The following is a 16020-nucleotide window of genomic DNA, read 5'->3' as shown; positions in this document are numbered from 1 at the left end:
TATCTGAAGGTGTGAATCCTCATGATAGATGCTGTTTATTGCTAGAAATTGCTGCTTATACTTGTGCAAGCTATGTTTCAAAATATAACGTTAGCAGGGGTTTCAGGAAGCTGTACCACGTGTACCAGGGCAAGTGTGTGTGTGTGTGTGTGTTGGTCTGGGAGCTGACAGTGAAGCTAAACACTCTTTTGAAGGCCTATATTCCCCTTGTTTACTTTGGTGCTCAGAAACATGTATTTGTAAGCCTGCATGCATAGTGGGCCCTGGGGCCTCTGTTTACCACTGGAGACGGCTGGTTATTTTAGCATGTTTTCAGACTTTTTATCACGTAGGGCCTACATCAGACCTTCATGTTACCAAGGCTGTCAGAACTCTCCTTTCTGGTGATGTTAGATGGTAGAACGGGACCCTCCATCATCTGCCCCCTCTTGTTCATTTATGAACATATTCTTAAGTGAGTATTTTGTTGAATTTTCTGCCAGGGGTGGGATCCATGGCATGTCATTGACATAGCACTGAAAACTGGTTGGTCGTGCAACGTCTTCGTCTGACCTTAGTAGCTGGGTATACTGTTGACCTAATTTGTTGATCAGGCATTCATACCGGGCAGCTGCAGTGTTGTTACTTATTGTGTGTCTACCTTGAGGGAGAGGTGGGGCTGGTGGTACTCCAAAGTGTGTGGCAAGTGGTGCTGGATGTGTGCTAGTTTGTACTAGCTTGATCATTTGTACCTGTTCTCCATTCCCATCCCCAGGAGCCCGATCCATGCCCTCATATCTTGGTATCTCGTAAATCCCTGTCCTAGCGTAATTCATCCCTACAGCTTTTGTACTCAATTTCTTGATACAGTGACTCCCTAACTGAAAGGCGCAACACAGAAAGACCATAATTCCGACTATCGGTATCATTAGTTTTAGAATAGCAGTTAGCCAGGAGGGCATCCAGTCAAAGTCGAACCAGTTCGTTGGAATAATGTCTGCAGGGGCACCTCCTTCCTCAATCATGTCTTTTCCCAAGTTAGTCAATTCCTCAATGGCCCTTGATATTGATCCGTTGTCCTCGTCGTTCCCAGGTATGAAAGTGCAGCAGGATTTCCCAATTTGATGACACAGACCACCATCTTTGGCCGTTAGCATGTCGAGGAAGTAGCGATGTTCCAGAACCATAAGTCGTAGTGGGCGCAGTTCTTCCCTAATTGCATTTAGGCCATCCCTGGTGCTGTTTATTGCTTTCATGACTTCATAGCGAGTTACTTCCAGCCAGCGGGCATTAGCCTGAGTTTGAAAAATGGGGAATGCCCCTCCGAAGAACAGCTGGGCCTCATTGAAGAGGCGGAATTCTTCTGGGACCTTGCCACGGGCTTCAGTTGCGAAATACTCTGCTGCTCGCCGGTGTCGATGGAGGAATGTCAGGTCACCTGTCATTGGATGTGACAGGATGTGGGAAGCATTTGATGCTGGTACGACCAGGTGAATTTCATGCAAAGTCACCAAAGTGCACAGTCCGAGCCATTGAGGAGGTAGTTGGATATAGAGGTGCTCTCCGCACGCCCAGTAATAATCCATTAAAGTCGTGGTGCCGAACTGCATATCGAAGCTGAACATCGTGGAATTACAGTCTGTGTTGCGCCCAACAGCCACCGAGCCGTTTCCTATGAAACAAAGAGAAGGGTTTTTTAGTTTGAATCCTTTTTTATGTTCTGGCATTCCTTCCCCACTCCATGTATACCTCCCGCTCTCCTCAGCCCATATTTGATCACACTTATCCCCTTCATTCCAGTCCGCCCACGGGGGTCCCAAGGCTGCCGCCTTACAAAAAAATCCTCCGGGGCTTTGCCATTTGTAGTTAAGGTAGACCTGTGCTAGGAGGCGTAGCATTGTTCTATTATTACATGGGCAGTTGTGTGGGCCTGGGGGGTGTTTAAATGCAACCTCACACCCTGCCCGGGGTTTGAGGTTCGTTATGTACCCTCGTGACTTAATACGACTTTCATGCCACGCTATGTCCTGTACCCCTAACCTTCGCATTTCCTTGAACTCCTCCCTAAGTTCCGCTGCGTCGGTGACAACCTGGTGTACCGTATAGACGTAGTCCCATTTGGTGACGTTTACCATCAGCACTACCTTTTGGGCTGAAAGGACCCTAATCTGTCCTAGTATTCGGCAGAGGTACAAGTGCAGAAGGCACATGGCTATGTGCGGTGGGACTTCCTTGGGAAAAATCAGTCTGTCAGCACCTACTGCATGGGGAATGTAGGAGCATACGTAGCAAGACTCATTTGTTACTCTTTTCCCTACTGCTGTCATGTCCCTGTACCAGGAGTTGTCCACTAGAGAGGAGTGGACTGAATGGTCCCTTACTATTTGGGGCAGGCTGAGCATGGGCCTTAGACCTTCCTGTATTTGCACAAGATGTTGGAATGTTTTATGCCCTACCTTCTGGATATTAGCATTCTTGCGGGGGACAAGAGGTTTTGTTCTGTATGGGGCGATAGCAAATCGGCGTGTTCTATGGTGACGGGGAAGGCGTTGGCGGGGCGCTAGTTCTGTGGCGATGGTAGCTATCTTCCAGGGGCTAGTCCTTTCCTCTGGGGTACTGGGTGAGAGTTCAAGGTGTACACTAACGGACATATTGTTAGTAGTGCTATTTTCTGGGAGTTCAGGACCTAGTGTGTGTTGTGTTGTTGTCTGCTGTTTGAGTGTGACCGCTGGTACTGTTGCTGAAACAGTGGATGGTAAGGTATTTCTATTGCCTATCTCATTAAAGCTCTTTACAGCAAAAAAATAGACGCACCAATTAAAAGTTATTAGTGCCACTCCAACAATGATACAAAGCATAAATGTGACAAGAGTACATAACTTCGCATTGTAGCTGCTGTATTCCTGGGTCAGCACGGGCGTGTCTTCTTCTTCTTCCTCTTCTTCTTCTTCTTCGGCAGTGGACGGGAAACCGCTGTCCTCATTCAGGGGGACCATGGGCATGTCTCTTTCCTCTCTTAGTTCATTGTTTATTGTTGCGGAGGCACAGGAGCGAGCCGAACGTCTCGCCGATGTATCCATGCTCTTCGTTCAGCTATCCGGACAGCAGTTGGAGATGAATCAATCACTGAAAAGGGGCCGTCAAATTTGGGGTCTTTCCACTTCCGGACGTGTCTCCGGATAAAGATCAGACTTCCAGGACGGATAGGTGGGAGCTCAGGATCGATGGGGCCCTTCTCCTTCCTTCTGGATACCTGGACAGAGAGGAACTGCGCAGCGCGTGTTAGTGTGCACAAGAAGTCGTAAAGCTCAGCTTTAACAATCTCAGAGGATGACTCGCTATCAGTTTTGGGCCTGCTGGGAGGGACTGCTACATTTATGGATCGTCCGGTGACAAGTTGGTGGGGTGTGAGGTGGTGATCCGAGCTTGGGGAATTTCTTAATGAGAAGAGGGCCAGTGGGAGACAGTAGAGCCACTTTTTGCCGATGGTGGCGCTAATTTTGCTTATTTTGTTTTTGAGCAGGCCATTGAGGCGCTCACAGATGCCATTACTTTGGGGATGGTACGCGGATGTCAGCTTGTGTCTTATGCCTAGCATTGTGGTGAGAGAGGAGAAGATGGCGTTTGAAAAATGGCTCCCGTTGTCAGTCCTGATGGCGGAAGGAATTCCAAAGCGGGAAATGACGTCACGGAGCAGGAATGTGGCTGCTGCTTTGGCATCGCAGTGGACGCATGGTCCAGCTTCGATCCACCGTGAGAAGGGGCATACTACCACAATGAGATATCGGTAATTTTGGCACCGATCAATCATGTCGACATAGTCAAGGTGGAGTTCTTTGAATGGGCCAGAAGGTTTAGGAATAGTGGAGGCAACAGTTTTGAGAGTTGGGTTTGGGGAATACTGTTGGCAAATGATGCATTTATTAACAAAGAGCTGTATCAGTTCATAAGCATTGGGAATGAACCAATCTGCTTGTAATGTGGTGGACATGTTATCTCGGGAGACATGTGCGGGAAGGTGAAGTTGATCTAATGCTATCTGCAGTAAGGCTTGTGGCATGACAGGTTTTCCGGACATGGTCTGCCTGTAAATAAAATCAGCAGGGTCCTGCTGTACTCCCCTCTTTTTCCATAACTCTTTCTCTTGTGGTGGTGCACTTTCTTGTATCTCTCTGAGATGTAGTTGGGCAATGAAATCGTATTGTTGTGTGTCATCGAGTGGGCAGGAATCATTTGGATCAATAGGGGTGGTGTTTGTGTCTTTGTTGTTCTCTGTGTGTGGTGTTAAGGGTACACTGTCTTCATTTGTCTTGGTCAGTTCTGTTGGTGTTGTAGCTTGGGCAAGTAAAATTGGGGTGTTGTGCGGGTCATGCTCAGTGAAAGGTAAGGGGGGTCTGGCTGCAGCTTTGGCTGCCCAGTCTGCCAGAGCGTTGCCTCTGGACACAAAGTCTTGTCCATTCGTGTGGGCAGCACATTTGACAACGGCTACCTCTGTTGGACGCGTCAGGGCTTCTATTAGTTCTTCCAACAATAGTTTGTGACATACCGGTGTTCCATCTGATTTGAGGAATCCGCGCCTTTTCCAGCGCAAGATGCTCGAGTGTGTGGTTGTTGTGACATATGCAGAGTCTGAGTATACAGTGATGCGGTCACCAACCCCATTGTTTAAAGCGGCAATTAGTGCCACTAGTTCAGCGGCTTGGGCAGAGTAGTGCGATGGCAATGTAATTTGTTGTACAATGTCTAGGGAGTCAGAGGACTCATGCTGCTGAGCCCTAACCACTGCGGCTCCTGTGTATCTGATCCCTGTTTCTTGGTCTATTGTGGAGGACCCATCTACAAAATATACAGTGCTGTTTGGCAGGGGGTCCTCTTTTGCTGCTCCTGACTCATCAGGACAGTATGTGGCACAGTCATGGGTGTCATCATCGGATGCGGTAATGGGATGGGCAAAGAATGTGGCTGGGTTGACTGTGTGACATTTGACAACCTTCAGGGTGGGCAATGACAATATGACTTCATAACCTGACACTCTTTGTGTTGTCAATGTTGTTTTAGCTTTCTGAATTATGGCAAAGACAGCGTGCTCAGTGTACAGTGTCAAAGGGGATCCCATGACAATGGGTGTGCTTTTATCCACTGCAAAGGCTGCCGCAGCAAGAGCTTGCTCGCAGGGGTAATGACCTTTCATGACTGAGTCTAGCATTCCGCTGAAGTAAGCAAGGGGCTTGTGGCCCATTGGGTACTTCTGAGTGAGGACGGCAGTCATGACCTGGCCATTGCAGTGGGTGAACAGGTAGAATTCTTTTGTGTAGTCAGGTGTGCCTAACACTGGTGCATTTGTTATTTCATCTTTGAGTTGTTTAAAGGAAGCTGCCATTTCAGGTGTCCAGTCTATTTTGTTGCGTGTGTCTTTGGCTGCTTTAACTGCTTTCAACAGAGGGGCAGTTATTGTGGAAAAATCAAAGACCCACTGGCGGACATAGTTCACTAATCCTAGGAACTTTTGCATGTCCTTGACAGTTTGGGGCTCTGATGTCCCTTTGATGGCTTCAACTCTGTCAGGCGTGACCCGTCTCCCTGATGCTGATATTAACTGACCGAGGTATTGTACTTCTGTTTGGCAGTACTGAAGTTTGTTTTTTTCCACCTTGTAGCCTCTGTGAGCTAGTGTGGTGAGCAGAGAGACTGTATCAGTTCTGCACTGGGATTCTGTAGTGCTGCAGAGCAAAATATCATCGACATACTGCAGTAAGGTACTGTGACATTGGAAGTTCGATAAGTCCTCTTTGACCACGCGGTTGAACACGCTCGGGGACTCACAGTATCCCTGAGGCAAACGCCGGTACGTCATTTGCACCCCGCCGAAGACGAAGGCCAATAGGTACTGACTGTCTGGGTGGAGGGGGACGCTGAAAAATGCGTTTTTCAGGTCGATCACCGAAAAGTACTGTGCATTCGGGGGAACATTGGTGAGGATGACGGAAGGGTCTGGGACAATGGGAAACTCTGGTACCACTATGTTGTTAATTGGGCGTAAATCATGAATTAAACGCCACTGATTAGTTTTGCCCTTGCGCACAGGAAACAGGCAGGTGTTAACTGGAGATACGCATGGGTATATGACTCCTTGATCTAGCAGGGCTTGTATTGTTGGGGCAATGCCTTCCTCTGCTTCCTTGGAAAGTGGGTACTGTTTTATTCTGGGTAGGATCACGCCTTGTTTCAGAGTTATCTTAAATGGAGTGGCAGAACGGATGAGGCCCACGTCATTAGGACCGGTGGTCCACAGGTGTGGCGGGACTTGGGCTAAGTCAGCTTCACGCACTGAGTCATATTTCTGCGGGGCAGTGGGTGTTCTTTTTTCCACTGTCGCTGACAGGGGTACCTCATACTTGTAGACAATCTCTGTTATTGGATAGTTATCAGGATCACCAAAGAGCTGTTCATCTGAAATGTCCCTCACTTGGTGTCCGGGCTCAATGAAAATCACACAGGCCCATGAGCGCATATTGTCGTCTCTTGCTATGAATGCCCCATATGTAGGTGTAATGTGAAGAGCACGTATGCCTAGGATCATGCTGTTGTCACATATCTGAAAGTGCTGGGACTCCGGACGAAAGAGAAACTCCTTGGGGAGCTGGACAGTGCGCTGGTGTAGTTCGGGTGTGTTGGCTACAATGATGTGTACCGCAGTGGAGAATGCTTGTTCGTCCACAGGGCGAGCCCTCATTTGATCTGTCAGGGAAGATTGAGCAGTGAGTGCCATCATTCTTGCTAAGGGTGTGCCAGGTATAGAGCAAACCATTGTTCCGTTCTCATGGAAGTGAATAGTCATATTCAGTTTAGCCATTAGGTCTCTTCCTAGAAGGTTGACTGGAGAGTGTGGTGAATAAAGCAGTTGTTGCTCTAGCACCCGGTCTCCTATTTGTAGGGGTACTGGCTTTGTAAAGGGGACCCTTGCTATTGCCCCAGAGAATCCCTGTGTGTCCGCTACTTGATCAGAAATAGGCAGGTGTCCGGCTGTAATGCAGGAGTACGTGGCGCCTGTGTCAATGAGGAAGCTATATGTTTTGTTATTTATCGTGACCAGGACGGTGGGGTCATCTTCACCGCTCATGATGCATGATAAAACTGGGTCAACAAGAGTTGTCTGTGGGCTGTCCTAGCGTGAGTATTGCTGGATGGTGCCTTGTGCAAATGGGTTATTGGATGTGACTACCACACCACCTGGTGGTGGGGCAGCTTGGGCTTGGGGCATCATTTGGTATGAGGGTGACTGTTGCTGCAGTTGCACGGGACCTTGCATCAATGTGGATTGCTGTTGGGCTTGGGTCATTACAGGTGTCTGGAGCTGTGCTAGCTGCATATTCTGCTGTGGTGCTTGTTGGGTATAAGCGTACACCATCTGGGGTGCCTGAGCATACATTTGTTGTTGTGGTTGGAACTGCTGGGGTGCTTGCTGGCCGGGACCCATAACTTGTTGGCCTTGGTCTCGAATCCTAGAGCGACACTCTCTTAGCAGGTGCCCCACTTTGTGACAATAGAAGCATGTACGTTGGCCTGACTGTAGTTGGGCCCTTTGCTGTCCGTTGCCCCTTCCCTGCATCCCTGTATTTCTATTGTTGTTGTAATACTGATGTTGGTCATTATTGTAGGCAGGTTGTGGTGCTAGATACTGCACCGGGGGCTGCTGTGGGATGTACTGCACTGTGGGCTGCTGCTGGGCTTGCACGTACTGTACTGTCTGTTGTGGCGGAGTCTGTACATACTGTATGGCTGGCTGTGGTGAAGTCTGTACGTACTGTATGGCTGGTTGTGTTGGTGGCGGCTGTGTCTGTGTATATTGTACGGCAGGCTGCTGCACTTGCTGGGGAGTGGGCTGGGTATTAGTGGCGAGCACATTTCGAGCGTCCTGTGGAAAGGTGGCGACAGCTGTCATTTGGCTGACTGGTGCCGCCAGCATGAGATTGTCCACTGTATCCTTTTTCCTATTAAGTTTCTGCTGTACTAGCTTTGCAGCTGCATTTTCAATGGCTAGTTGTCTACTTTTTTCCTGTTCTATTTTCTTTTTGCAGAAATGTATGATGTGGTCCTGTATCTCCGGCCATGGTTTTGCTTCCATGGCTACTACCCCATCTAATTTCTCCTGCACGTCGTCTGGCAGTCCCCTCTTCACCATGTGGTAAAAGAGCCTGCTGTTCCCTCCGGTTGTATTCCAGGAGTCACCTAGCTCTTGATGCCATTTTTCTTTCATTCTAGAAATGAAATTGATAGGGTCCTCATTTGTTTGCATGGTCAGAGACATGAGAGACCCGATATCGGGAACATCGGGGTATTTTAATTTCAACTTAGTCCAGACTGCCGCCCTTATTTTATCAAATGGTTCCCCATCATATCTTGTCTCGTTCATTGTTATCAGTCCGTTACTGATACTTGTGAAAATTTCTTCAGCTTCCCCTCCCATGATGGATATAAGCAAACTTTTCATGTCTCCAATCCCTGGTTTGGTGCCTGTGGTATTCTTCTCTAAGGCCACTATCCATTTGCTGGCCCCCTCTGTGAGGGGTGGAAGGTTCTTTTTAATGGCTTCCTTCTCTGTATAGGACCAGCAGTTATATACGGCGGGGGCCCCTGGAGTTTTGTATAGTAGCGGCATTTGGCGGCTAATCCCTACACCTGGATACTTCGGTCTTGTGGTGTCATATCTTATGGCATATTTCTGCCAAATCTCGAGACTGGCTCGCATATAGTCGTAGTCCCAGTCTTCATCCCCTACACCATCCAGGATACATTCTACAGCTGTGGCCATATGATGTGGTTCGAAAGACCCTTCCCTTGGCCAGGGGATCATCTGCGGGGCCAAGGACTCTGTCCATCCGGCCAGATCGTCTGTGAAGGGGATGACAGCGAAATCTGAATTCTCACCTATCTCCACTATTTGGTTGGGGGTAAGGTCCTTGTCCCGCAGGGCACAAGGCCTGCTGAAGAACATGCCATTGCCTGTTCTAGCTCGAGTGTTTCGCATGGAGGCAGTGCCAGTGACTTGGTATTTGATGGGAGCGTCATTGCCAGAGGCATCGTATGCGATGTCCTCTGGTCGTCCGTGTGTTCCTAATACTGCAAGTCTTTGTACCTCTGTTTTTCTCTTTTTCTTGGCCCCACCCGCAACTCCCGAGTTGTGGAAGTCCTGATGTTGGTAGAATGGGTTTGTTGATGTGTTTGCTCCACTTATGGCGCGTGGCTGGCTGGAGGAAATTGTTATGGCTGTGGTAGGTGGTGGGGCAAACGGGTCGGCTATAGGTGCGGGACGCCGTGGGGGTATGTCTGGGGGTGTGGGCTGGAGCTGAGCTGTTCCAGCCGTTGTATGTGAATTGTCGGGTGTAGCTGTCTGGAGACACGGGGAGGGGGACCCATGGTAGTTCACTTCCGGCCGCCCCTCATATTCTCTTATGTCCCGGGAGGGATCCACACTTGGCAAAGGTATGGATGGGAGGGGGGATGTCTGCAGTGAGCTGTTGCCTCGTTCCCCATCCCCTCCCATCCTTTGAAAGATGCCTGCGTGTTCGAAGTGTTGTCGCGAAGTGTTCATTGTTGCCTGGGTATTTGGTGTGTGACAGTTGGCAATCTTGAGGGTATCGGACAACCTTTCACTTATCTGCTCTAATTTCATTGAGGCGCGTCGAACTACCGATGTTATATCGTCGTGTTCAAGGCTGTGTGGCCCTTCTCGGAGGAACATGTCAGGTAGTGCATTTCCATTGGGACTGCACTCTAAACTTTTATTGAATTCTGTGGCTGCTCTCCAATTGTCATAATGGACTCGATATGGTGCTTGTGGGCCCTGTACTTCTCTTTCCGTATTCTGTTGTTGAACGGTGGCGAATGTGATCAGTGGCTCCCCTGTGCGTGGACCACCGAAGGGCAGATGGTCTCGTGAGGTGGCTTCCTGCTCCGGGAATTGTGGAGCAGTCATGTTACGGAGGCCGTTCAGATCGGGGTAGTGAGGGAGTGTTTGGCGAGGCGAGTCGGATGAGTGGTGAGATGATGTGCGTGAGTTGTTTGATGAGGTGACGGACACATTGTTGGTTGCCATCTCTCCTTCCTCGACAGGCAGGGCTGAGACAGAAGTGGGATTCAGTTGTAGTGAAAACTGCGCATTTATTTGCCCTGGTAATCCTGGCACTGTGGCGTGCAAAATTGGACTGCCACCGGTGACCGGTGTACCTGGTGGGGGACTAACTAGAGCCGGAGCTGACGCTGTCTCTAATGTTGTTGGGCCACTGTTGGTGCCGGGCGGTGTCAATGACGCAGTGCTGCCGTCACCACCTGGTGAAGAGTTTTCGGGTGTGGAAAAAAGGTCACTTGGGAGTTGGTCGTATCCGACAGTGGGTAAGGAGTTAGTTGTGCTCTGTACATCTAGTTCTTTGTCCTTTGCTGACCCTCGGGCAGGGTACATGCCACTGGCCTGATAAGGTGGGGGCGCAGAAGGTGCAGTGGGCAGGGTGGCAGGATGCTCTTGCGTGTTTTCTTTAAAAATACGCCAGAGAGCCAAGGTTTCTTTCCTTTTTTGTAATTTGGTTCCTGAATATTTGGTGTTCAGGAACGTGGTGGCGTGCTCGAGAGTATTTACGTTAAAAGAGCCTTCAGAGGGCCACGGATAATCCATGTTCTGTGTTAATTTGTGAAGCTCCCTACAGTGTTTGAGTATGCGTTTTTCTTGGGCACCGAAAGTTTTCAGGACATGTTGGAGTGGTGTTGCCATGACGAGATATTTGTAGGCCGGCAAGGCAGGGGTCTGATGCGGGGTATTGGCCACGCTTCTCTAGAGATCAGGCACGAGTTCTTCTGCTACTCCTGCTAGGGCGTGGTCATAAACCTCCTTTTGCAACTCTTTATTTAGTGTGGGGGTGCAACCAGGGAATTGGAGTTGGCCGCCAAAGCAGGCTTCGGCTATCTGAGACTGGCGTGGGTGTCTGGGGAAGAATCCGGACAGAACTGCTGGTCCTCCCACATTTGGAAGATGCACAACAAAATATATATGATAGCCGTGCGGTGTTTTATACACGGTGGGATTCTGTATTCTACTCATGAGGGTACTTAGTGCCTGATGTATGTATGAGACACTACGCACTCCTGCCTGGTTGTTTTTGTCGCCTAGTTGTTGTGAGGGCTGGGGTGTGTGGGCTGTGATGTTTGTGCAGGGATGCAGTCGTTTGTGCACAGGCTGCAGTCGTGAGGAGGCAGGTCTCTGATGAGTTCTTCTCCTACTTCAGTACAGGCGATGTGGTAGAGTATGAATCTTAACTGTATTTCGTCGGGTCCCCTGTATTTTCCCTCTGGGGAGAAATCAGGGAATTCAAGATTGTGACGGGCAAAGGCGTCGCGAACTGTGCTTTGCAGTGGGTTCCGTGGCCAGGAGGACTCGACTACAGTGGGAAGTTCTAGGCCTGGTGATAGTAGGCGGATCCTGATATAGATCCACTCCGGAGTTCTATGCACTGACGTGCCCAATATTCGTTTCTCGTAAACTGCCTGAAGAGCCTGCATGGGGTTTTTGTTTCTTGTTATTTGATAGGCAGGTGATGCAGAGGTGTAGTGAGTGCTGCTGTGATCCTTTACTATGGGGGCGGTGGTGCGTGGAACTGTTTGTGTGGGAGAGCCTTTACTACAAGCTCGGCGGGGCGTGAAAATGCTGGTGCGAGAGATAGAGTGACGTGACGAGGGTAGGCGTAATCGATATTGAGTGCCCGAAATATTGCGAGAAGAACAGAGCTACTGAGGGGTGTGACGTGGATGAAACAAGAGGGGTGGCCGTCAGAAATGCCTACAACGTTATTGTTTATCAGGAATATGGTGATATGATCAGTGGGATGATCGCACATTCCCTTATGTGTAAGTTGGTGCAGTGTGATCATCCCCTTATGTGAACGTAGGAGCAGTGTGATGGACTCTGTATGTGTGGCAGAATGCTGGGGCCAGTCTTTTATAATGGATCAGATAGAAGTGCTCTCAAAAGGGGTAATGTATCTTCGTTGGGGCCGGATGGTTGAGGAGAGTTTGGTCCTCTTCCTTCTGGCGGTGGGATGTGTACTATTTCAAATGTGGTATATGACAATATTGATTCTAGTGAGAAATCGTCGTTAATGGTGAGAATTGAATCTCGTGAAGACTCGTCGTCAGTGATGAGAATGGGTGGGTGCTGTGGGCAATCAGGGGGAAGTGAGTGGGGAACAGATAGGGTGGACGCGCCAGAACTAGAGGTGTCCTCTGTATATAAGTGCTGAGGGGCAGCGGTGTCAGGGGATGGTGGGGTAAGAGATATGTCTGGAATGTTATCAAGAGTTTGGGTGGAGATGTGAAGTTGTGTGCCTGGTGTAAGGTTAGCTCCTAAAAGTGTCCAGGCGTCTGTGAGTATGGTGCGGTGTTCTTCTGTAAGGGATGTGAATTCGTTGGTTGCGGAATTGTGAAGTAGGTCAGGTCTGCCGTGAAGGAACTGAATGGTACACTGGTGAATGTGTGGGGGGGTAGTGGACATTACGGAGATATGCGGGTGTAAGGCATACCACGTATAGGCAAGGGATGTAGGGAGGCAGGGGAGGATGAATGACTTCTTCCCTCCTGTTGGCAATCAATTGTGAAGCAAATGATTGGCACCAATCGGGCGTTGTATGTGTTGAGAAAGGAAGGGCACTGCGGGAAAGGCAATGCGACCAATGCGGCGTGCGAGGAATGGGGTGTTTATAAGGCGTGTGGTACACTATACCTAGGTGAGGGACAAGGCAGAGATATGAGTAAGGGAACAATGGGTCACAGGGGAGGGAATTGGTGTCGTAGTCACAAAGCACAGCTGCTACTTACACAAAGCACAGGAATGCACGACCACATGTGGCATAAAGCAGGGCAAATGAACAAAACATGAAATGGAGAAGGTCAATAATCAACATAGTACATAATGAACAACATGATGACAGAACAATAAATACTGATAACATACATAGGATGCATCCTGAAGGAAACCACTATAGAAGACCAGATGGACCATCAAGATATAAAAGAACGATCTAGATATTAAATCTCACTACTTGAAGATCAGAGCAATGACCAATATGAACTAAAAGAACGATGTTGAAAATAAAATACCAAGGCAGGAAATGTCACTATTTGACAGTGTGATCAATAACGTGAAGATATCCCCGGGATGAGTATGACATTTGAGTACTGGAAGAACAGGGAACAGAGAAGTCAGAAGTACCAATGATGTTAAAGGAAGAAGTGTAGTATTTCGTGGGCAGGAGCATGAGGGCGAGAGAGACAGTGTAAAATAATAGCAGCAGCAATGATAAATGTGAGGAGGAGGGAGGGAAAGAACAGGGTGCCGTGACTGAGAGAGGTAGGTATGGATAGAGAAAGAGAGGAGTGTTGAAGTGGCAGTGAGAAAAAGAATGAACGAGGAGCACGGAAGAGGAGAAAGGAAGAGCGAGGGACCCTGTGCAGTGTTAAATGTTAAGCAAGGGCGGGAGGGGCTCGGGGGAGCTGTGAGGCAGAGTGGCGCTGCTGCGCCAGGGGAGGAAGTGAGCCGGCGAGCTGCTGTATGAACCACAGAGGGCACAGAGCAGTTCCTCTTGTCGCTGGTGTGAAGTGCAGGAAGTCCGTGGGCGTTGGCTGGGTGGCTGTAGGAGCAGCGGGGAAATGTAGAATAATACAGCGAGACCGTGTAAAAATATGTCTGGAGGACAGTAAAGCGAAGGCAGAGTCCTCATTGAGGAGGGGTGGGTGGTGTTAGTAGTAATTTAGCAACGGGCTGAAGGGACGTAGGCAGTGGGAAAGGTAGGTGCGTAGGCAGTGGGAAAGGTAGGTGGCAAGAATGCCAGAGTGTGAAAGTCAGGTGGCAAGAATGCCAGAGTGTGAAAGTCAGTGAAAGTCAGGTGGCAAGAATGCCAGAGTGTGAAAGTCAGAGTCAAACGACCCCCAGTGGAGAACCTTAAATCTCCGACCCTGGATAATTCCAGGGGACACCCAGCTCCCAAGACTCGACTTGGAAGAGGGATCAGGAACCTGCCCACAGAAAAGGGGCAGGGTGGGTCTCAAACCCGAGTCAGGACCTGTAGTGTCCGGACCACACCCAGCTCGCAGACTGAAACTGCCGAGAGGGATCAAAGCTGGGGGTAGTTGACAGCAAAGAAGTAGCCACAGAGGCGCTCTCCTCGGCCTGGAACCGACAGAGAGAGAGACTTGTCTGACACCGACAAACCACAACCCACAACATCAATTATTATGAACCGAACTGTGCACAAATGAGGCGCAGAAGTATTGACATAAAAATCGTAATGACAAGTAGGACAATGTGACCACTGAGGGACACAGAGGGTTCTTGGATCATGACCATGTGCAATTCTGAGGGGGGGGGGGTCAGGAGTCTAGCCCAGAACCAAGCACAGGGGGCCCGCACACAGCCAAGTAGCCATCACCGGGACTCAAGGGGGAAAAAATAAAACGTTCCTTGACTCACCAATGGTAGGCAAGAGGCTGCGGCGGGGACACCCAAATGCGGCTCCTGGAAGACCACCGAATTCCTCCTCAGAATGGATCAGGCAGGTACGATGAAACAGTTGGGCGCCACGTGTGAAGGGGAAAGTCTTGACCCCTTCGGTCAGTGGTCACCACTTTAGGGTGAGACTAAAATTCGCACATCACCATCACAGCACTTCACTGAGTAAGAGAAAGAATACACATGTAAGATACCAAACGTTCAAGATGGAGTGGCACTTTATTTTTCAATTAACACGCAGAGAGCTAAATGCATATCAATTCAAGCTACAATGTATTTTTCTAAATATGATCCAGACTTCACTCTGTCTGGTAACAATACAGGATGACTAATGCTCAAAATATCTCAGAGTAATACTGGAATGGAATACGTTAGAAGGAGCACTAACACAGATGATCAATGATTCTACACTACTGAGTACAAGAGTATGGAACCCAACTGTCTATTGGCCCACCATGTAGAACAGGTCCATTGCTATAGATTGCACATTTCTATCAGAGCCCTGGATTATGAGGGCAGGGCCAAGAAGGCGTAAGTAGAATTAGCTAAAATAGAACATTCTGCTAGTAATTCAGTGCCTGGTAATAGCTGAGAGTGAGACCAGTCACCTATTTTAAAGGAGCCTACCATACAGGAATATATTCATGAAGAGAGATAGTTTGAAGGGTTAGAGATCTAAAGAGTGAGAGATGGGCTATCTGCCCTGGGAGATCCACAACCTGAGTGAGGCGCCGATGTCCCAAGTCAGACAGTCTTCGGCTAGCCGAGAGAACCTTCCACGCTCATGCAGCTGGGCATCCGCAGGAAAGCTCTGATCTCAGATTTGACAGTTGGGCTTGATATACCCAAAATTGAGGAACTAGGGTTCTATGATGACGCTGGCCCCTGGCCTTTTGGTGCAGGTGGCTTAACCACAAGTGTTTTGGACACCGGAAGGAAATGCTTTCAGTACATTATGTTCGGTACATTTTTAGGACAGAACGTCTTGTACCTTTGAGAGAGAGAACATTTCCGGAACATCTTGTACTTTTGAGAAGAGAACACTTCCGGAACATCTTGTACTTTTGAGAAGAGAACACTTCCGGAACATCTTGTACTTTTCTAAGCTCAATGGTTACATGTTGTACATTACTAAAAAAGGACATTTTTCTGTCACGCACATTTCTACATATCTGAAGGTGTGAATCCTCATGATAGATGCTGTTTATTGCTAGAAATTGCTGCTTATACTTGTGCAAGCTATGTTTCAAAATATAACGTTAGCAGGGGTTTCAGGAAGCTGTACCACGTGTACCAGGGCAAGTGTGTGTGTGTGTGTGTGTTGGTCTGGGAGCTGACAGTGAAGCTAAACACTCTTTTGAAGGCCTATATTCCCCTTGTTTACTTTGGTGCTCAGAAACATGTATTTGTAAGCCTGCATGCATAGTGGGCCCTGGGGCCTCTGTTTACCACTGGAGACGGCTGGTTATTTTAGCATGTTTTCAGACTTT

General features: G+C 48.8%; 1 protein-coding gene across 1 annotated transcript; it reads right to left on the bottom strand.

Moving 5' to 3' along the window:
* Nucleotides 1-389: 389 nt before the first annotated feature.
* On the bottom strand, nt 390-15297 carry LOC144773788 (syncytin-2-like). Its single transcript, XM_078658897.1, has 2 exons — nt 14492-15297; nt 390-1651 (listed from the first exon to the last, which is right to left on the bottom strand). Exon 2 carries the CDS (start codon nt 1602-1604, stop codon nt 390-392), a length of 1215 nt encoding a protein of 404 aa, XP_078515023.1. The 5' UTR covers nt 1605-1651; nt 14492-15297.
* Between the last annotated feature and the right edge of the window lie 723 nt (nt 15298-16020).

This window comes from Lissotriton helveticus, chromosome 8 (assembly GCF_964261635.1).
Source record: "Lissotriton helveticus chromosome 8, aLisHel1.1, whole genome shotgun sequence".
In the NCBI taxonomy this organism is placed as follows: Eukaryota; Metazoa; Chordata; class Amphibia; order Caudata; family Salamandridae; genus Lissotriton; species Lissotriton helveticus.
Note: the sequence above shows the minus strand (reverse complement) of the source record. Positions and strands in the feature narration are given on the sequence as shown.

Bases quoted from the DNA above. Each gene is read 5' to 3' on its own strand.
- LOC144773788 (XM_078658897.1), bottom strand. From the start codon at position 1,604: ATGTTCAGCTTCGATATGCAGTTCGGCACCACGACTTTAATGGATTAT.